We start from the raw sequence: 21,357 nt of genomic DNA, 5'->3' as shown, positions 1-21,357 counted from the left end.
CTTTTTTCTAATATCCAACATGCTTTTCTAATGCATATCTGCAAAAAATTTACCCACTATAATAGGCTTAAACATTTTCTTTGGCAAGTGGAAGTCCCTGCTAAAAGCCATACATATGTCGTCCAACAAGAAATCTCTTTCATGCAAACGAACTGTGGGACTAGATTGCAGAAAGGACATTTCCAAGCTCCAACAGTCTGAGCATGCATAGATTTTTAAGAAGGTTAGTGAAAATCTCCAACTCGCATGACCTTTTTTCAGTTTATAGTTTAATCCTGCGTGTACTTGTAAAGATTGCACCATGTTTTGCCCTACACTGTACTTGAGAGGAACCACATTATTTGTGGACAAAAAACGAAAAGTGCATTTCCCACATTACTTAGCTTCTTTTCTTTTTATATCTTCGTTTCTTTGTTTTATTATATATTATCGATTCATTGCCGTGATGAATCCAAACGAATAACCTTTGTATCTATCCAAATTGCAATAGTATATATACTATATATTTATAGATTTAGAGATTGATCTTTCATTCTAAATCGATGCTTATCTGTACATCGTCATAATTTAAAGAAATTTTTATCGGTGGTAGTTATTATGTACTCATTTTCTTTTTCATTTTAGAGAAGAGTACATATGATTATTTGTATTCTAGTACAAATAATAGTTTCCTAATTCAAATCTAATTAATAACACAATTATGACATATGCCATAACTTTGTATTTGATCCGTTTGCATATGTCTATGCACTATGTTATTTTTTTAATGAGAAACGCGAGATTCGAGTTTGAGATATTGTTGCCACTATACCTTAGTAGCTAGTTATCTATCAGCACTAAAATTATACATATATTTGTAGTTTATTATCATCAACTTAATTTTATAAGAGTTTTATATGATAGTCAATCACGTTTCATCTTGTGATCACTACCAATTTTTTAAAATTAACTATATAAGCAGCATAAATATATTCAGATTATAAAAATACTCAGAAACAAAAGCTCATGATCGACCATTTTTCGAAAAGGTGGGTGTGATGAGGTGATCAACTTAGTGCCCCTTAAAGATTCATAATCGCTCTAATTAGGGTATGTGCAATGAGTGAATCCCACCAAATCAATTATTCCAACCATATAATATTGTCCGACATCATACATGATAATGTGAGATTGGATGAACAAAACTAACAATGTCCTCACTTTGCACCATGGCATTTAGTCGTTCTATATTCCTAGTGTAACGTTTGGCTCTGCATACTCCCAATCTGCTACTGGTAGATGTTTGATATTCAGCTTTACTTTTTCCTTTGAGTGCAAAGAGTGGTGGGGGAATACACATAAAAAGCAATGAATGTACAACCATCATCCATCCTAACTTTGATGTGAGATCACCTTTAAAATTTGTTTTCCAAGATTTTGTGAGGATAATCTATCTAAATTAAACTTCTGAAATAGTTTATTGTAAAGGGAACTTTAAAATATCCAACCATATGCTCGGTGAAAAATTTCCACCGACAAATTGTAGTGTGCCCATGTAAGCAATTGTTGGTAAGTAGTCGATTTGTGTAGATTGTAAATGGATTTTATTGGTGTATGCTGTGAATAAGTGATTGTGGATAATTGATGTAACATTAGCTAAAAAATTCAGTAGAAACTAGATAAGATGTGATTTAATGGACTTTAGTGTTAAAATGATAAGGCAAATTGAAAATGATAGTAGACAACTATGTACTTGAGCAATTAAGCATTGATTTCACACATCCAAATTTTTCTAAAAAACAAACAAAAAACTCAACTCCAATTTTCGCCAAAAGCATCATAAAAGTTTTAAATTAAACACTACTATCATTTACTTTATGCACATCCATCTCTATCTCTTGGTGGGTTCCTTCTTTGTCTCCATCTCCTCCTTCACCACCGCCTTCTTCCCTAATATCTCTAGCTTTGATGTAAAGGCCGTATACATAAGAACAGAAACCCCATCCACACAAGAAAGTGGAAACCACCTTCACGCCCCCAAACGAATCCCCGTACACCAAAACGCCTCCCAACACATTCATCCCCATCAACGCCGTCATGCAAATCCCACCGGTCAACGAAGAGGTTAAGAACACCATGCCGGCTGTCCCCATGAAGCAAAGCTGCCACGTCACCACGTTGCACCACACGGTCACCCAATACACGTTTTCTCCTTTGTCAAACACCCTCGCGCTCTCCACCTTCATCTCGCGAAACCCGCCTTTCAAGGCCATCCCGACCGTGGCCAACACCGTGGCCGCAGCCTCCATCACCAGCTGCATTTCGATCACCATGGCGTAGCAGTAAACCTTGCTGTATATCTTCTCCATGACCGGGAGATACAGAGCAAACAGCAAGCCTGCCCCAATTGTTGAGAAGAACCCTAAGAAATACTTGCCACGTGTCAGGCCATGTGGCTTGTCATGGTTGGACCCCAAAGCCAGTAGGACTGAGCTTAGGGTGAGGAGGATAACACAATTGAGATTTGAGAAAGTTACTTTTTGCTTGACAATAATTACAGAGAGGATGAGATTGAAAACAAGTTGGGAGGAGAGGAGGAGGGAGGAGGTGGAGACTGGTAAATAGGAGTTACCCCAAGAGAAGAGGAAGTTGTTTAGACCCAGCATAAGACCTATGAGAATTGACAGGACTAAGATTTTGGGGGTGAAGTGAGAGAAGGGTTTTCTTTGGGTGCAATGGAGGAGATAATAAGGAATGAAAATAAATGGAAGGAGGAGAGGGAAGCCAGAGCATTGAACCCACGTTGACACCAAAATGCTTGAGCCTTTGTGGATGAAATAGTACTTTGAGAGCAGGCTTGAAGAGACTGATCCAATGAAGAGGCACAAGTAATTGATCACAAGGAGAGGCATGGAGCGCTTGTTGGGTTTGATCATCAAGCCTTTGTTGCTCAGTTGTGTTGTGGTGTTGTTGTTGATCAAGAATGATGATGAATTGGTTCTGGTTTGTGGGATGTGGTGGTTGGTGGTGATGAGGGTGGGGCAGCCATGATCATGGTGGTTATGGGGATTGGGGGAGTTCATGGGTGAAGTTTGGACTACACTCTCCATTAAATGTAAATTAGACAGGGAAGAGACTGAAGAGGTATGAGGAGGTGAAACTCTTTTTAACGAGAAAGGTATATATAGTGTGGATTTAGAATTTCAGTGGTATTTATCTTTTCACTCAAAATCCGAATGTCTCCATTTAGAGTCAGCTTGTTTTAAAGAAAGTTAAAAAACGCATTATAAAAATTAAAAAAAAAAAAACTAGGAGAGACTAACTTTTTTATTTATATTTTATAAACCACACGATGTGATGATTGATGATTAAATTTTTTATTTAAATTATTAAAGAATCAAACTATTAATCATCACATTATTTAATATGAACTGCTAAAGAACAAAGATGTATTCACTTGAGATATCTGAGAAAATTTAAAAAATTCAGGTATACATTGAATCAAGATTTTCTAAAACTTAAAAGAAAGTTTATAGAAATCTGAGAATATTAATAAGTATTTTACATAAATTTATAAAAGTACATTGTATATATTCAATTAAGGAGAAATGTAAGAGGGGACTTTCTCAAAAGTGAGATTTTTCATAGACTCTCTATTATCTTATAATTTAAAGTCAATTCATGTGCCAACATTATAAATATTGTGCAAAAACATAAGATGACAGAGAGTCTCAATCTTGACAGAATCCCCTTAACATTTAAAATGCTTACTTTTTTTTTTCCTAAAGTGTTTTAGTTCGTATATTCAACTCGTTATAACAATTTTTTTTTTCATTTCGCCAAGACTGTCCACAACAATTTGTGAAGAAAAAAAAAAGTCCCGATCAAACTTTCAAAGACCAGAGGTGGATAATGTGCTTTTGTTACGACTTCATGTCTCGAAACGGCTATGTTTAATTGTCTGCTTCCCGTTCTCCTTGTGGCCTCCACTTAGCACATCCTCATGCATGCAATGCCAAATATGAGTCACGACGAAGAAGAGGTGGCATTAATTATTTCTCGACTATTTGCATTGATATTGTCTTCTCTTAATTTACCATGCAATCTATATGTGCGATTTTTTTTTTAAACAATATTTTATTCTAATTTACATAATTCAAAAGCAGTAAATAAATAAGAATATGCATATAAAAAATTAAAGGGTAATGCTAAGGAGACAAAATTTTAAACTAAATTTTGTAAATCAAATGATGTGGATATTAATGATTCGATTATTATTTATTACTTAAATGTTGATTGACATACTTATTTTCAATTGGTGATACATTATTTAGTTTGCCAATTTAGTTTAAAATTTTGACCTCTCTAACATTATCTAACAATAAATGTATGAAAATCACATCCTGTAAATAAACAAAGGAGCTGGAAGAGAGAGAATATGTGTTTTTGTTATGACTTGATGGAACAGATGCATATATAAAAAATAAAAATAAAAAGTGTGCAAAAATCATCTCTTTAAGCAAATAAAGGAGCTGAAAAAGAGAGACAGAGAGAGAGAAAGAATGTGCTTTTGTTATGACTTAAAGTCTTGGAACGGATGCCTAAAAAAAAAATGAGAATACGAAATCAAATTGAGTAAACAAACAAAAAAGTTGGAAAAAGAGAGGGAGAACCGAGAATGTCCTTTTGTTATGACTTGAAGTCTTGAAATGTCTAAAATTAATTGTACGCTTCTCGTTCTCCTCGTGGCCTCCACTTAGCACTTCCTCATGCATGCATTGCCAAATCTGAGTCACACGAGGAACAAGAGGTTGCATATTTCCAAGTGCCTAGACTTTCAGATTTCCAGTTACGACAGGGTTTGGTGGGTTTTTCGACACGTGTTTTAACTCTTAAGCATGCGTTACTTTCTTGCATGCATGCCTAGGCTCGATGATGCCCTAGACCCCAACTTCGGATAAGGATTGCCAATATTGGTGGTTAACTGGGATTTTTTGGGGAGTAGGATTGAATTAATAGTTTGAACTGGATGTAGTTAGCAGTTACGTATCATCAGTGAACATTAAACGTTTTCTCATCATGAATCACGATGTTTTTAAAGAAAGTTAAAATTCCATTATAAAATTAATTGACAATATGAGAATTAGCTAAAGATCATATAAGTACATAGCAAACCTTGTCCTTCACTGATATGGGACAACTGTCAACACGCCCCAGCACGTGTGGTGGATTTTCAAGCCTACATGTGGACAACAACTGGGTGACGTGGAGCGCGTGTGGCCGTTGGGCTTCACACGTGGACAACCTGCTCTGATACTATGAAGAAAATTGAGGTTCCACCATAAAATCAATTGGTAATATGAGGAGTAGTACAAGATCATATAAACACATAGTAAACTTTATCATTTACCGATGTGGCACAACTCTCAACAATTTTTTGCCTTAAAGGGGAAGCCTATTAAGCTCGATGAAGCGAAGTGATGAACTTCGTGCAGCATTATACGTTATAGGGTATTTAGCTAGATTCTAGACTAATTCAGAACCTGAGATAAGATTAGTTAGGTTAGAATATCTTCCAAAAATAAATAAAGTCAACTGAGGAGGTTCTAAGTTTGAATTTTATAGACAGCGATTTTAGTTTAATAAAAAAAATAACAAATATGATAATAAGATAGTTTAGTGCATTAAGAAAAACCACTACTCTAAAATCCCCGTATAGCGTTAAGCGTCTAGCTATCATTTTGGTTAATTTCTAGGCGTTTGAAAATTAAGATATAGCGTCTAAATCTTCCTAGATGCCCATTTAGGTCACGACTCATTTAGACAGAAAATAAATAACTTTTATTTTGCAATTTATTTTTTCAATAAAATGTAAGAGACTTTTTTAATACTCTATACTTTATATGTCATTTTATTTTTCAATTTATGTATCTCAATATAATTGAGTATTTTTCTAAAGCATAAGTAGACATTTATTAATGTGTTATATAATAAATTTAATTAAAATTTGAAAAACCGTCTAGACACTTAAGGGCTAGATTTCTTAGTAACGTCTAACGCCTTTTAGAATCTTAGAAAAATATAATATTTTTTATTTAGAATGCTGCTATAAACCACCCATACATTTGTCCTATTTATGATTTGTCAATGCACCTAATTTTCTCAATGCTATCATATTCTTTTTTTCTCAATGTAAAATGGGTGCATCCGATCCGAAACAATGAAAATGAAAGAGTGAGTGCATTCGGCAGACTTCCACAATACCCTAAATTATAATTCCAACTATGATATACTTTTATTGCATAGAGTAGGCGCATCATAGATTGAGCAATTATATATGTACGAGACAAAGCTTCGCAGGCCATCGAGCTATAGCAAGAACTAAGAAAGTGGCTACTCTAGCTAGTAATGTCTTTTTCTTTCAAGTGATTGTACTTAATGCAGTTTTTATCAATTAATAAAGGGAAAGGTCATTAATTTAATTATATTTTGCAAATCATATATTATGTTTGTTGATAATTGAATTATTACTTAACTGTTAATTATCATGTCGATTTTCTGTTGATTACATATCACATAATTTACAAATAAATGGCGCATTCAAACCAACAAGGCTCCCTACTTTGTAAGGGTTTGGAAGAAACGTCTATCGTATGCAACATTGTTCTTACTTTGCAAAAAAATATAGTCTAAAAATTTGATCTGCCTTAACATTACTCACAATTAAAATTTATCTTTTTAATATTTTTAAAATTAATATAGAGCAAATGTTTCATCAATAAGCTTAAAAGTAAATAATATAATTAAATTAGGCAGCAATGACTGATAAGCTCCGCCAATTTCAGAAGTAGGTCTTAGTATTGATAAGATAAGGTTCATAATAAAACCTCTACAAATGGCAGGCAGCTGCAGGCAGACCTAGAATTTAATTTGCATGTTTTGAATATAGCCAGGCTCATTTTCTGCTTCGTTCATTCATATTTGGTGATTAATTCATGAATGATTCAAATTGCAGGTAAGAACATTTTTAAAAGAAATGTCAAATTATAATAATTAAATTTAAAATTGATGGTTGATGTGGTAATCTGAAGTTTTTTGTTAAATTTTATACTTCTACAACCGAAATGTCAAATGTTATTTTCTTATTAAAATAGAGGTCTAAATGATTGTAATTGTTACAAAAAATGTTGAAACAAAATTTTTATTTGTTGAAATATTAGTGGAATAAAGAACCGACCATTTAAATAAATTAAAAATAAATTTGACATTGATGTCAAATTTAACTTCTAATTACAAAGCCTTCAAATCAAGTCAGCAAATAACACTTCGGTTGTAAAGATTTTTGATGTCAAATATGCACAATGACATTTGATCTAGGATTTTTGACATCTCCTAAGTCGTTTTTTTGTACATGAGAAATTATAAGGGAACTCTTTCAAAGTGAGACTCTATCACTTCATGTTTTCAGTACAATGTTTTATAATCTTGACACAGGAATTGACGTTAAACTGTAAGGTGGTAGAGAGTCCATGAAGAGTCTTCTTTAAGAGTCTCCTTTGCATTTCTCTCTTCTTCTTTTTTCATTAAACCTTAGCATTTCTCTTTGGTAAATTCATTCATGGAAGTTGTAAATACATCCGCCTTTCATTCATTAACTATATTTCCAATTAGGGAAAATAATGCTTGACCCAAAAGAAATGAGGGAAACAAAAGGCCTTGGTGGAAAATAAAGTCGACACCAACCGACATTTCAAAAGGATTCTCTATTCACTTAAGATTGGATTACTAATCCATCTTAAAAAGTGAGTTCTGTGTACGGATTTGCCTCCTTATAACCAAAAAGACAAATCGGAAATTGTCAATTGTAAATAAAATAGTGTATTTTCCAGTCCTAGAAAATGAAAAATAACCTGTATAAAATAAATATTAGCCACAAAAAAAAAAAAAAAAACTCGAAAGCTATGGAAATTATCACATCCCGACCCGGGGCGGACCACTTCCCGGGTCCACTCCACCACCGTAGCACGATATTGTCCGCTTTGAGTGCCGACCACGCCCTCACGGTTTTGTTTATGGGAACTCACAAGCAACTTCTCAGTGGGTCACCCATCCTGGGAGTGCTCTGGCCTCCTTCTCACTTAACTTCGAAGTTCCTACGAAACTCGAAGCCAGTGAGCTCCCAAAAAGCCTCGTGCTAGGTAGGGATGAGAAAATACATTTAAGGGTCACTCCTCTGGGCGATGTGGGATGTTACAATCCACCCCCTTTAAGGGGCCCGACGGCCTCATCGGCACACCACGACCAGGGTTAGGCTCTGATACAATTTGTCATATCCCGGCCCGAGTCTACCACATCCTGGGCCCGTTCTACCATCGTAGCACGATATTGTCCGCTTTGGGTTTACCATTCCCTCACGGTTTTGTTTTTGGGAACTCACGAGCAACTTCTTAGTGGGTCACTCATCCTAGGAATGCTCTGGCCTCCTTCTTGCTTAACTTTGGAGTTCCTACGGAACTCGAAGCCAGTAAGCTCCCAAAAGGCCTCATGCTAGGTAGGGATGAGAATATACATTTAAGGATCATTCCCTTGGGCGATGTGGGATGTCACAATCCACCCCCCTTAGGGGATCGACGTCCTCATCGGCACACTTTCGGCCATGGATTGGCTTTGATACCATTTGTCACATCCCGACTCGGGGCGGACCACTTCTCGAGCCCCTCCACCACCGTAGCACGATATTGTCCGCTTTGGGCCTCAACCACGCCTTCACGATTTTGTTTCTGGGAACTCACGAGCAACTTCCTAGTGGGTCACCCATCCTGGAAGTGCTTCCTAGTGGGTCACCCATCCTGGAAGTGCTTCCTAGTAGGTCACCCATCTTGGGAGTGCTCTGGCCTCATTCTCGATTAACTTCGGAGTTCCTACGGAACCCAAAGCCAGTGAGCTCCCAAAAGGCCTCGTGATAGGTAGGGATGAGAATATACATTTAAGGATTACTCCCTTGGGCGATGTGGGATGTTACAGAAATTGGGTACGGGAGACAAAATTAAAGGCCCATCAAAAGGTATTGGGCCGATAGATAATTAGTCGTATAAAGTGTTTAAGCGCGAGAAAGGCATTGGGCTGGTACTTGGGTCTCATTTTAGCATCATAAACCATAAGCAATGACTGAGAAACTGATTTCACGTGGATGTCTAAGGTTTGACACACACGAATGACGATGACGTATTATATTTGTATTGAGTTCAACGCCTAATAAGTAGCTAATCCATTGTGTGGCCTAGCCCCATCCTCCTTTCCCAGAGTAAATTATCCAACTTCCCTTGAATGTAGAATATTGCGTAGCAATGTGAAGGATGTTCGCTCAATACATGAGGGCGACTGAAAGTCGTTGATTAGCATGATAAACAAAATCTTAAGTACAAAGGGACAAGCATTGCCAATTAACCTAACTCACACTTGTAAATAATTGGAAGTACTAAAGTTGCAAACAAATTGTTTTGCGCATTTACAAATTTTATACCCCCTCATTCAAATTTGTATTGGACTAGTGGAAAATGGTGATGGAGGCCCATTTTATGAAGTTGGCCCAAATTGTTAGGTGGTTTTTTTTGGCGGGAAGGCGTTGTGGGGGCAGTTTTATTTTGGCGCCAGAAACCAGAAAGCGGCACTGAGTGAGAAGGAAACTCCAGAGAAAGAGGAGAGAGAGAATCTACAAGTGAGAGAAGTGACTGAGAATCCGAGACTGCGAGGAAGCAAAAATGGAGGCTTATGGCGGATACTTGGTGGACGAGAAGGCGGTGAGGGTAGAGTCCATCTTCGTCGAGTTCCTCAAGAACTTCAGGATCCCCGGCGGAGGAGGAGAGGCGTATTACGAGGCGGAGATCGAAGCCATGGCCGCCAATGAGTCCAGCATCATGTTCATCGACTTCTCCCACGTCATGGTTTTCAACAATCTCCTCCAGAAGGCCATTTCCGACGAGTTTCTCAGGTTCATTTTCTGGAAAAACCCAAACCCTAAATCCCCCAATCCCACCAACTTGATTGATTTGTGTATTCACTCAAAATTGGTCGACTTTTTGTTTGATTGATTAGGTTTGAGCCCTATTTGAAGAACGCTTGCAAGACATTCGTGACGCAGCTCCGCCCAAACTTCATCTCCGACGATACGAACAAGGACATCAATGTCGCATTCTTCAACCTCCCCGTCTCCAAGAGGTGTGCTTTTTATTGATTTCTTTAATTAATAGTACATAATTTGACTGAGCTTCCAAATTGGAATTGTAAAGTAATTGAATTTTTTCATTCTAGGTTGAGGGAATTGACCACAGCAGAAATTGGGAAATTGGTATCAGTGAAAGGAGTGGTGACTCGGACCAGTGAGGTTCGACCGGAGCTACTCCACGGGACATTCAAGTGCTTGGAGTGCGGAGGCGTCATCAAGAATGTCGAACAACAATTCAAGTACACTGAGGTCAGTCAGCTTACATTTAATGACCCAATTGTTTTTTATCCATTAGTTCAATGTTTGTTTTGAGCATTCCGGTGGGGTGATTGATTTTTTGTATTAATTGTGGGTTCAAAGCCAACAATCTGTGTCAATGCCACATGCTCTAATAGAGCAAGGTGGGCGTTGCTTCGGCAAGAGAGTAAATTTGCAGACTGGCAGAGGGTACGAATGCAGGAGACGTCCAAAGAGATACCTGCGGGCTCCCTTCCCAGATCACTGGATGTTATTATCCGCCATGAGATTGTTGAGAAGGCCAGGGCCGGTGATACGTAATCAAACTCACACCCTTTTCTTGATTTCAACTGTGTTTTCTCTTCACCATACTTATAGCATGTATCTCTGCTACACATCTGTTTCATTTTGGGCACTTGTAGGGTCATTTTCACAGGCACAGTGGTTGTCATACCAGACATAATGGCATTGGCCTCCCCTGGCGACAGAGCAGAGTGTTCTCGACAAGCATCCCAGCGCAATGGTTCTATGGCTGGACATGAAGGAGTGAGGGGTCTTAAAGCATTGGGAGTGAGAGACCTCTCCTATCGCCTTGCCTTTATTGCAAATTCAGTTCAGGTTTGCCATTGAGTAGTTTTATTAGTATTTCTGGTTATGTGATTGGTTTATTTCCATGTTCTGTACTTTACAATTGCATTTTGGTTATTTTCCTTCAGATTTCTGATGGTAGACAGGATACTGATGTCCGGAATAGAAAGAAGGATGCTGACGACGATGACAACCAGCAGTTCACTGTCAGTCCGTGATACAATCTTTTGTGCTTTTTATCTATCTGCCAGTCTCTAGTTGTTGTTGCTCATTGTCATTTCTGATTTTACTTTTGATCCTTCTCATCTGGCTATTGTTCGTAACTAGAACGTCACTATGTTTTGGACCTCTGCATACATATTTAGTATTTTTGGGAACACATTGGCAGGAAGAAGAGAAAGACGAAGTTCAAAGAATGAGGAATACCCCTGATTTCTTCAATAAGCTTGTTGATAGCATTGCCCCAACTGTATTTGGTCATCAAGACATCAAGCGTGCAATTCTGCTTATGCTCCTTGGTGGTGTCCACAAGTTTACTCATGAAGGCATCAACTTGAGAGGAGACATCAATGTTTGTATTGTTGGAGACCCGAGTTGCGCAAAATCCCAGTTCCTAAAGTATGTCTCTTCTGCTGCATATGATTTCAGTTCCCCTAGTTTGTAGACACTAATATTTTTTATGTTGTTCTATCACTGCAGGTATACGGCAGGAATAGTTCCAAGATCCGTTTACACTTCTGGGAAATCCTCCTCTGCTGCTGGTTTAACTGCAACTGTTGCCAAAGAACCAGAAACAGGAGAATTTTGTATTGAGGTAGCATTAAAATTTATGGATGCTTATTAACCATTTTGCACATATTTATTTGTTTCTATGGAATTGTGGCTCCTATATTAGATTTTCAGTGCTGCATTTCCAGGTTGATTTTGTCTTTTTTTTTGTGAATTGTGAGGGAGTACATACCTTTGCTTCCTATTTCCTTTGGCAATCACTTGGTCAATCTGTTTCCAGAATTGCTGATATGTCAACTGTGATTTCATTTCAGGCAGGTGCCTTAATGCTTGCTGACAATGGTATTTGTTGCATTGATGAATTTGACAAAATGGACATTAGGGATCAGGTAATTTTTTTATTGTTGGTGCAAGTCGTTTACTTAAGATAGATGCATATGGCAACTATCATTATCTGACAAGTGGGCTTTAGGTTGCGATTCATGAGGCAATGGAACAACAGACAATAAGCATTACAAAAGCAGGAATACAGGCAACACTGAATGCTCGAACATCAATTCTTGCTGCTGCTAACCCCACAGGCGGCCGTTATGATAAATCTAAACCACTCAAGGTTTGTATATGCTTGAAACTTTATAGTTGTTTTAATAAGTGCAGGGCTGTTCCCGTGTGTGATGTTCCGTAGACAAAATTATTTTGAAATAGAAATGTTTTATAGATTTTCTGTATGGAGGCTATGGACTTATCACCTTTTTGTTTGTGTTTTTTCAGTATAATGTGGCTCTTCCTCCACCTATCCTCTCAAGGTTTGATCTGGTATATGTTATGATTGATGACCCAGATGATCAAACTGATTACCACATTGCTCACCACATTGTAAGAGTGCATCAAAAGCGCGAAGAGGCACTCACTCCTGAATTCAGCACTGCACAGCTAAAACGTTATATTGCATTTGCTAAAACTCTGAAACCTAAGGTACCATAACCTCCTCCCTCCGCCCTCCCTCTCTTCTCTCTCTGTATCTGATAGCTGAAATAAATCATGCAGTTAAACTCAGATGCTAGGAAGCTGTTGGTGGAGTCTTATGTTGCTCTCAGAAGAGGTGATACTGCTCCTGGTAGTAGAGTTGCTTATCGCATGACAGTTAGGCAACTAGAGGCGTTGATCAGATTGTCCGAAGCCATTGCTCGAAGTCATTTAGACCTTCAGGTGCCTAATGCTGTGGCAAGTTATTTATCAGGGTTTAAGATAAGATACAAATTTTTTTACTCTTAACAAATAATTCTTACAGGTAAAACCAGCCCATGTCCGTTTAGCAGTGAGATTGCTGAAAACGTCAGTGATCAGGTATGAAATCTATGACACTGTTGAATATCCTCCTCTCGTATCGTCTCTCTCTCTCTCTCTCTCTCTCTCTCTCTCTCTCACACACACACACACACACACACACACACACACTCACACTCCAAATTCAGAGGCTTTGTGTCAATAACTTGCGTTTTCTTTTGTCATTCAGTGTGGAGTCTAGTGAGATCGATCTGTCCGATTTTGATCAAGGTGATGATCAAATGCCAAAGCTGAGGCAGCCTCTGAGGATGCTGGCATTATTATAAGACCTTTTGTTCTTTTATTTTACGCTTTCTTCAAACTTTATCTTAACATGATCACTTTATGTGGGTAATAGGTGTAGCAAATGATGATGGTGCAGCAGACCAAGGAAAGATTAAAGTAAGTGATGAATACTTTCAGAGGATTGCCCAGGCCCTTGTCTTGCGTCTTAGACAGCATGAAGAAGATGTTAGGCAAACCGGTATGGCATCTACCCTTTTTATTTTTATTTTCTTGTTAACTTGTAGTTAATCATGGAATGTTAGATCAGCTTTCCTTTGGAGTGTTGGTTCCAATTCTGTATAAATCACTAAATACAGATGTTTATGCATTGTGATAGTCCCGTCAATCAATCCAACTCGAGAACATTAACTGAACCCCTAGATTTGAAATCACTTCTTCCAAATGGACTCTAACCTTTATTTGTAATTAATACCAAGCAATTCGTTTTCTTGGAAGTTCTTTAAAGAATTAGAGGGTTCCTGGTTCAGGGACAGGGCTGGCTGGAATGAGGCAGAGGGACTTGATTGAATGGTATGTGAGACAGCAGGACGAGAAAAATGCTTACAGTTCCAAGGAGGAGGCAGAGCGTGAAGTCACCATAATCAGTGCCATCATAGAGGTAAGAGTACCGTTGTCTTGCACCCCAGTGTTAGTGTGAATATTGCTATATTAACCGGACATAATAGCTGTTATCTTTTACTTAAAGAGAAAAATAAACATGTGAAATGCAGTGGTTGATAACAAGAGAAGGACATTTGATAGTACTAGATGATGGTAGGCAAGCAGCAGAAGGCGAGGGTGAAGGCGAAGGTGTAGGTCAAGGCGAAGGTGAAGGTGAAGGTGCAGGTGCAGGGCAACCATCAAAAAAATCTAGAAAAGAAAGAATATTGACTGTGAATCCCAACTATGTCATAGATTGATCTGGTGATACTATTCGAGTAGGAAACCATCAAATCATCAACCGTTCTTAAGTTCACAATCAGCCGAATGTGATTTGTAGCTCAATTTTGAGCCAAGTTTATGCGGCAAAATTACCGAGAGCCATCGGTAATTCACTAGAGCTCAAACGTTTGTATTGTACTTTCACCCATTTTACTAATGAAATGAACTACTTTATGACGTGAATTATGGTCTTTACAAATGCATGATGACAGATTGACGGTTTCATGTTTGCTTTAATAAGAGAAGTAGAGGCTTCTTCTTGAGGTTAAGATCTATCGTGCTGCTTGTTGGATAAGACAACACATTAGTAACGGGTGAGACCCTCTGCATATAGGTTTCATCCGTTTTTTAGTGCTGTTGTGCGCACCGAAGAATTTCTCCTCTTTAGGGAATCAAAGCAAAATGTTAATTAGTGAAGGCTTATAATGTTCTAAGCCAATGACTTTCGTTTTCAGAGTGACATAGTTGATGATTATGTTATGTTATTTTAGATAGAGTTTTGCACTCAAACGGTTCCCTCTACGTCATCCTTTGTCTTCTGGAATACAGGAAGCCATTGACGAAGACCACTTAACCTTTTTCCTTTCAATCGAAATGACAAAACAGAAATTCTACAGATAAAATCCGATATTCAACAAAGACGTCTACATTCAATGGGTAACAAAAACAATTGGCCTTAAATTGTTAGGGTATATAGCGTATGAAAACGACACAAATAACTATGTCGCTTACAAATTTACTTCATCCTGTTTTATCAGTACTTCATCCAAATTATCATTTGGAGACAAATGAGGACAATTAACATCACATCTCCTACTCCTACGGTACCATATGAGCACTTATCTAATAAATTATAAATGGATAATTGGATGTGGATTACAACATAAGCAAATATTATTCTAATTGTTTTGGGCAAAACATTATTTTAATTCAAATATAATAAATTTTATTCACTAATTATTATTTTTATAAAACTAAATTAATAAGGCCTAAATTGTGGGTCTGTCTTGAAGGAGAATTCTGTAACTCCACCAACTTTCATAAGATACCTCATAAACAACAACATTACCACTTTTAATACTCAAAATAATTAGATTGCTTTTGGTTTGATTTGATTCTTATAAATTTAGTAATTTACTGACAACTGTTAATTGTTTTATTATTATTATTTTTGAAGTCCAATCTAATTATGGTTTATAGGCCATTATTAAGGCATCAAACATAATTCTGAGCTAGTAACGTGTATATTTGATCTATGTATTAACTGATTTGCAAATACTATTTTCCTCTTTGTTTAAACTTAAAAGTTCAAATACAAACCTGGTATTAGCCAAGTTCATATAATCATCTTTAATTCATTCAATCCACGCTAAAAATTGAGAGGTGTGTGCGGAAAGTAAAAAGAGGAGTGTGCGGAAAGTAAAAAAGGTGTGTGGATAACAACATCCAATATCTATAGAAGAATAAAGGTTTAAGTATTTTCCTAGAGATTAGATTTAGGTTTTATAATTTATCATGTTGTAATGGGATTTCAAATGTTTGAAGTCAGTATCTGAATCTAGAGGAAACAAGACTAATAAAGGAAAACAAAAACATTTAGTCCACAATATCATCATAATGCATACAATATTAATCACTTTCTCACTGAGACTGCTCACCATCCTTTTGTTATAATAATTAGGAAAATTTGGATTAAGCTTGCTAAATAAAGAAATAATTTATCAAATCACATTTTTTACTAGACTCTCCATAATCTTAATCCTTTTCCTAGTGGGATTAAGATCGACCATTCTTGATAGGGAAATAAATTATAATTGGATGTTAAAGTTTTGCTATTTTTTAAGGGGTGTGCTTTTTTTAACTTCTCATACACCCCTTGTTAAATTCTGTTAATTGATCTTCTTTATGTTATCCGATCTGATAGCCGAAAATTAAAAATGTGTTTAAGAAGTAAAAATGGGTGAGTGAATATCACTCCCTTTTTTTTTATTTATAAAAACGTCAAGCGAAAATAGAACTTAGGACCTCAAATGCAAGGATCAATATCATTAACCAACTAAACTACAAACTCTTCAAAAAATTATGACAACCATGAACTCATATTTAAATATGGTGAATATGCGTACAACTTTCCCTTTAAGAGAGATAAATACTTACATGATGATATAAGCAACGAGATGCTGGAGAATTTCCCAACACTCAGATTCAACTAGAGTATTAATTCTTGTAGGCAAATGGGTGGCCGTCAGATTAGCAAAAGATGGACGTTTCACAGAAAAATCAATATCATTTTCTATGAAAAAATCCCCTAAGCTCTGGAAAGGTGTTCTCACCTGCGATATCTCTCTGTTACATATAAAAAAAGGACATCTCCCTGAAAATGTATGATACATAGAATTTCTTTTTGGTAAACTCAAAGATGCTGTTTCAATAGAGTTCAACTTGAAAACCAATTTTACCTGTCATTCAAACAACAAAATATGGTTTGACATATGTGTAAAAACTCCTTCTTTGATTGTTTAGTTACATTTGCATACGTTTTGATTGTAATTTTCAAACGAGCAAAACGAATTAGTTGGTCTTCAGACAAAAATACAATTATTCTTACAACAAAAACCAGAACATTGATTCAAAATGTATGATGTCTTGTACCAGCAGCACTTGGAAAAATCCAGTTATATACTAAACCCTTATGTACACCATAAACTAAACCATTCTGGAACCAAAACCAAATCATATGCAGCTAATTACCTGTCTTAGCCCCACTACAAAACCAATACAAAGTTTTCTTGTCCCCCACTCCTTATGGCCCCCAAACCCTAAAAAAGAAAAAAAAATTATAATTAATCCCCATGTGGATGCTAGCTAGGCTACCCAGCTATGTACACACACACACACACACACATTATTTGCATTTTTGAAATTTTTGTGAATTTAAAAAAAATTTAATTTAATTTATTTTTGGTTTTTTGTATGCACATACAATCAAACAAAGAGTAACATGGCATGAATTTTTGTCTGCATTATTTGTAAATGGGGGGCCATGGGGGGTTGGTTTTATTCGAATAAATTTGCTCAGTCATCGACGGCGTGAATCGTGATTGCCAAATATCCAGCGAAGCCACGTGACAAGTATTTTCTGTGAGCCAAGGGAAGAAGAAGAAGAAGAAGATCCGTACACGTTACAATTAAATTTACAGATCAACATCCAAATCGGGAAAACCCTTCAAGGGTCCCACGTTTCAATTTGATAAAATATACTCCCCCTTGAGGTGATTGCCAGCTGTCACCTCCCCCTACAGGGCCCACACCACAATTTCCCCCTACATTTTCATGAAAAAACTTACACGCAGTCGGACCATGATATGCGATCATATAAATACTTCAAACTAATCATACATGTTAATTATTTGTAATTCAGGTGATTAAAATTATTTTCATTGTGTTTGAAATATTAAATTCGAATCCTACATCTCCTAAAAACACACACCACCGCATATAAGAAAGAAATTTTTGTCCAGACCACAATTATAATAATATTCTAAATTAATAACGTATTATCATATGCTATAACTTTTCTACTAACAATACGTTATTAATTTGAAAAACAACACGATAATATTTCAAATCTAGGTGAGTCTTTCTCTCCCACATACCCCACAAATTTACAACCACGCCACCCTGGCCTTGAACCACACATATCGAATTGGGAAATAATGGCCAAACCTACCTGTGAATTCTGGTGGACCGTCATAGCCCTTATATTTTAAATTCTATAAACCGACGGCGGAGGGTAGTTTAGGCAATTTGCATGGGGAGGTTGGCTGGTATCAATGAATAACTAGGTATTTTGGCAATTAAAGTGGAATCATAGGGGTATTTAAGTGTGAGAAGCAAATGTCTATATGTTGATGTGCCAGGTTCTAAAGCTTTTGTGGTATAGTTTTGGAGAGCCAGTTGGACGCTACAGTGATAGAGCCTTGAGGTGGACCTTGAGGGTTTGATTGGAGAAGAGAAAGAAAAAGGAAGAGAATTAATCACACAATTAAGTAGGTAAGATATAGAGATTATTATTAGCTTAGTTTCATCAAGTTCTTTGTGCTTTTTCAGGCTTCAAAATTTTCGTACTTATTTTCCGTTCTTTTTTTTTGCATAACTTTAGAGGATCGTTTGGTAACCAGTTCGGTCTGATACTTGAATTTTTCTGATTTTCGGGTTGTTCATTTTTTGGTTTTAGACTTTGTTTAAGGGATATTTGAGTAGAAGAGATGGGTTATTGGCAAACAAAGGTGCTTCCAAAGATCAAGAAGGTGTTTGAGACCAAAACCAGTACAAAAAAGGCTGCTGCTGCCGAGGCCTGCAAGTCCTTTGATGAGTCGAAGGTTTGTTATATATATATGTCTTCTTCTTTTTTTTTCTTTTCTCTTGATTTTTAGGTCAAATGATTTTTATTTTCTGAAGAAAATCATACGGATAAAACGGTTCATCGATATTTGTGGTATAACTGTATATGCATCTGCTTTCAGGAGGAAATAACCAAGGAGTTTGAAGAGAAGAAGGCTGAGCTTCAACCAAAAGTAATTGAATTATATGAAGCTTCCTCAGCTGAAATCAAGGTAAGATATTTAGAAACTTGTCGTATAAGATGAGAAAATATGTCTTGTCACCAGTTGCATACAAGTATGTATCTGTGTATGCCAAAAATCTTGTTCATAAGACAACTTAAGAGATAAACAATAAAAGAGTGAATTAATAAACCAATAATTAAGTGGTCATAAACTCTTTTTCTTTAACTTAATTTCATATTTAACAGATTTTGGTTAAGGAGCGCAAAGAGTCAGGATTGAAGAAGTACTCAGCCGCAGTCCACAAGTTCCTTGAAGAGTTGGCTAAAATTGGTATGTAAATTATTTAAATCATATTCAACGATTTTTGGGTTTAATTCTTAAAAACTTCTTGTGTTTTTAATTATTTAATTAATTGGGTTGAATCTATATTTGCATGAACAGAATTCCCAGGATCCAAAACAGTATCAGAAGCCTCTTCAAAATATGGGTCAGCCTATGTTTCAGGTCCAGTTTTCTTTGTGTTCGAGAAGGTCTCAACATTCATTGTGACTGAGGAAACGGTAGAGCCGCTGCCACCGCCAGCAGAAGCAACAAAAACTGAGGAGGAAACAAGTGGTGTTGTAAAAGAAAAGGAGATAGTGATCGAAGAAGAGAAAAAAGAAGAGGTGGTGGTGGAGGAGAAGAAAGAGGAGGTTAAAAAACCTAAACCTACTGAGCCAGAAGCTGCTGCTGAGGCTCCTCCTCCAAAGGTGGAGGAATCTGCTGCTGCAGAACCACCAAAGCCTTAGGAAGAACAATCAATCAACCATGAATGGATTAAAAAGGTTTAAAATTACTAAGTCCTTCCTCCCCAAGTCAGTGATGACTTCTGTGTAAAATGTTATATTTTGGTGAAAATTTTTGATTTGTTATTCTTTAATCCTTGTAATCTCTTTGGGAATATTTGTTTTTCCAAAGTTTCATTCATGTGTAATCTTTTGGTCTATCAGTCTGTGTATGTATGGATGCATGTATGTATGTATGTATCAGTCATATCCTCAATGTGAATTACCATGTAATACTCGTATTACAGTACCAATCAAACAAGTACTGGTTGGCAAATTCAGTTCTTTCTTTATTATTTATTGTTTCTTTATAGCTTTGTGTTCGTTGCTCATGTGGCTTAATTTATATTTGTGTGTCTACCTCAACGTGTTTGTTTATTTAATGTTAAAGTGTTTTTTTTAGCAACTATTTAATATTATGGTCTAGTAGTATTTCTTTTCACTTGAGTGAGAGATCGTAGGTTTAATTCTCGCCAAAAAGAAATTTGAATCACATTATTGCTAACCCATTGTGAGACTAAACCCACATCCCTTCCCTTAGTATAAATAATATCGTTTGTTAAAAAAGAGTGTTTTTTTAGCAATAGTACATTAGTCTTGCACGGACAATTGAGCTTTAATCTAAATAATTGAGCTTTAATCTAAACTATTGAGCTTTTTTTTTTTAGATTAATAGGGGTGATAGATTTGAATTTCGATTTTTGACTGTTTAAGAGCGTTAAGTTATGTCAAAACATGACATTATAACGTTATTGTCCCATCTTCACACATTATCTTCCCATGTTTCAATTAATATTTTTCAAATATATAACCTATTATAATCAAATTTTAAACCTATTATAATCCTCACCAATACATAACCTTACCCTTCCTCACTACATAATCACAATAGAGACCTAAACCCTAAGCTAGAGAGGTGTTTAGAGTGGTGAGCAATTAGATTATTTTACATACAATAAAAGTATAAAAGAAGAAAGTAGTGAGCAATCAAGAAAAGAGATTGGAGGGTTTGTTAGGTTATTTGATGTTGTCATATCTCTAAAGTGAGTGTTTTAGACTTTTTGTGATGTCCGAATGACACAATTTTAATTTAAGCATGTATGTTTTAAGCCTGTTTTAGACAGAATTCTTCCGAATATGTCATTTATCATGTTTAATTTGGATTTTAAATGTCACTTAGTACTACGATCTAATGGTATTCATCTTCACTCGTAAATGAGAGGTCTCACCAAAGGCGAATGTGAATCATATTATTGCTAGCCAATTATGATGCTAAACGATCATCTCTCTTTTAATGTAGATAATATCATTTGTTAAAAAGAAAAAAAAAAAAATTTAATTTTTTTTTAATTTTTAATTTTATTTCCTTTTAGATACCTAGGGTTTCTAAGATTAAATTAGATAAGATAATTGATCTCTTCACTCTTTTTTCCTTCTACGCACCTCTAATTATTCGTGATAATTGATCTCTCTCTCCCCGACTCAGTATGCGTCTTGGCTCTTCCATGTACGCCCATATCCATATTCTACACAACTCTTATCTATTTATTTGTTAGCGAAGAGAAAGTTGCGTTCATTCAATTTGTAACGAAGGTTCTCAATTTTCTCTCTTTATTCTAATTTTTAATAGTAGCATGCATTTACATACACAATG

At 36.3% G+C, this 21,357-nt stretch overlaps 3 protein-coding genes across 4 annotated transcripts; 2 read left to right on the top strand and 1 right to left on the bottom strand.

Annotated features, from left to right (window-relative positions):
- Positions 1-1,729: 1,729 nt before the first annotated feature.
- On the bottom strand, positions 1,730-3,138 carry LOC103435329 (probable purine permease 4). Its single transcript, XM_008373714.4, has one exon. The coding sequence runs from the start codon at positions 3,087-3,089 to the stop codon at positions 1,833-1,835; it is 1,257 nt and encodes a 418-aa protein (XP_008371936.2). The 5' UTR covers positions 3,090-3,138; the 3' UTR covers positions 1,730-1,832.
- Positions 3,139-9,615: 6,477 nt separating this feature from the next.
- Positions 9,616-14,494, top strand: LOC103435330 (DNA replication licensing factor MCM6-like). The gene is made up of 17 exons (XM_008373715.4): positions 9,616-9,970; positions 10,075-10,197; positions 10,291-10,453; positions 10,565-10,758; positions 10,864-11,059; positions 11,158-11,235; positions 11,418-11,647; positions 11,729-11,843; positions 12,073-12,147; positions 12,231-12,371; positions 12,530-12,733; positions 12,806-12,967; positions 13,050-13,105; positions 13,275-13,315; positions 13,443-13,568; positions 13,858-13,988; positions 14,101-14,494. The coding sequence occupies exons 1-17, from the start codon at positions 9,741-9,743 to the stop codon at positions 14,287-14,289; spliced, it is 2,454 nt and encodes an 817-aa protein (XP_008371937.2). The 5' UTR covers positions 9,616-9,740; the 3' UTR covers positions 14,290-14,494.
- A 3,700-nt stretch (positions 14,495-18,194) lies between these two features.
- Positions 18,195-19,980, top strand: LOC103435331 (plasma membrane-associated cation-binding protein 1). Of its 2 annotated transcripts, none has more exons than XM_008373716.4 (5): positions 18,195-18,364; positions 18,549-18,693; positions 18,838-18,927; positions 19,125-19,209; positions 19,321-19,980. In XM_008373716.4, exons 2-5 carry the CDS (start codon positions 18,580-18,582, stop codon positions 19,665-19,667), a joined length of 636 nt encoding a protein of 211 aa, XP_008371938.1. In that variant the 5' UTR covers positions 18,195-18,364; positions 18,549-18,579; the 3' UTR covers positions 19,668-19,980. The 2 variants fall into 2 exon arrangements, with proteins under 2 accessions (XP_008371938.1, XP_008371940.1); XM_008373718.4 differs by having other exon boundaries at positions 18,219-18,360.
- The last annotated feature ends 1,377 nt before the right edge of the window (positions 19,981-21,357 follow it).

The sequence above is a fragment of the Malus domestica genome, chromosome 05 (genome assembly GCF_042453785.1).
Source record: "Malus domestica chromosome 05, GDT2T_hap1".
Taxonomy (NCBI): Eukaryota; Viridiplantae; Streptophyta; class Magnoliopsida; order Rosales; family Rosaceae; genus Malus; species Malus domestica.
This window is presented reverse-complemented; position numbering and strand designations above follow the sequence as displayed.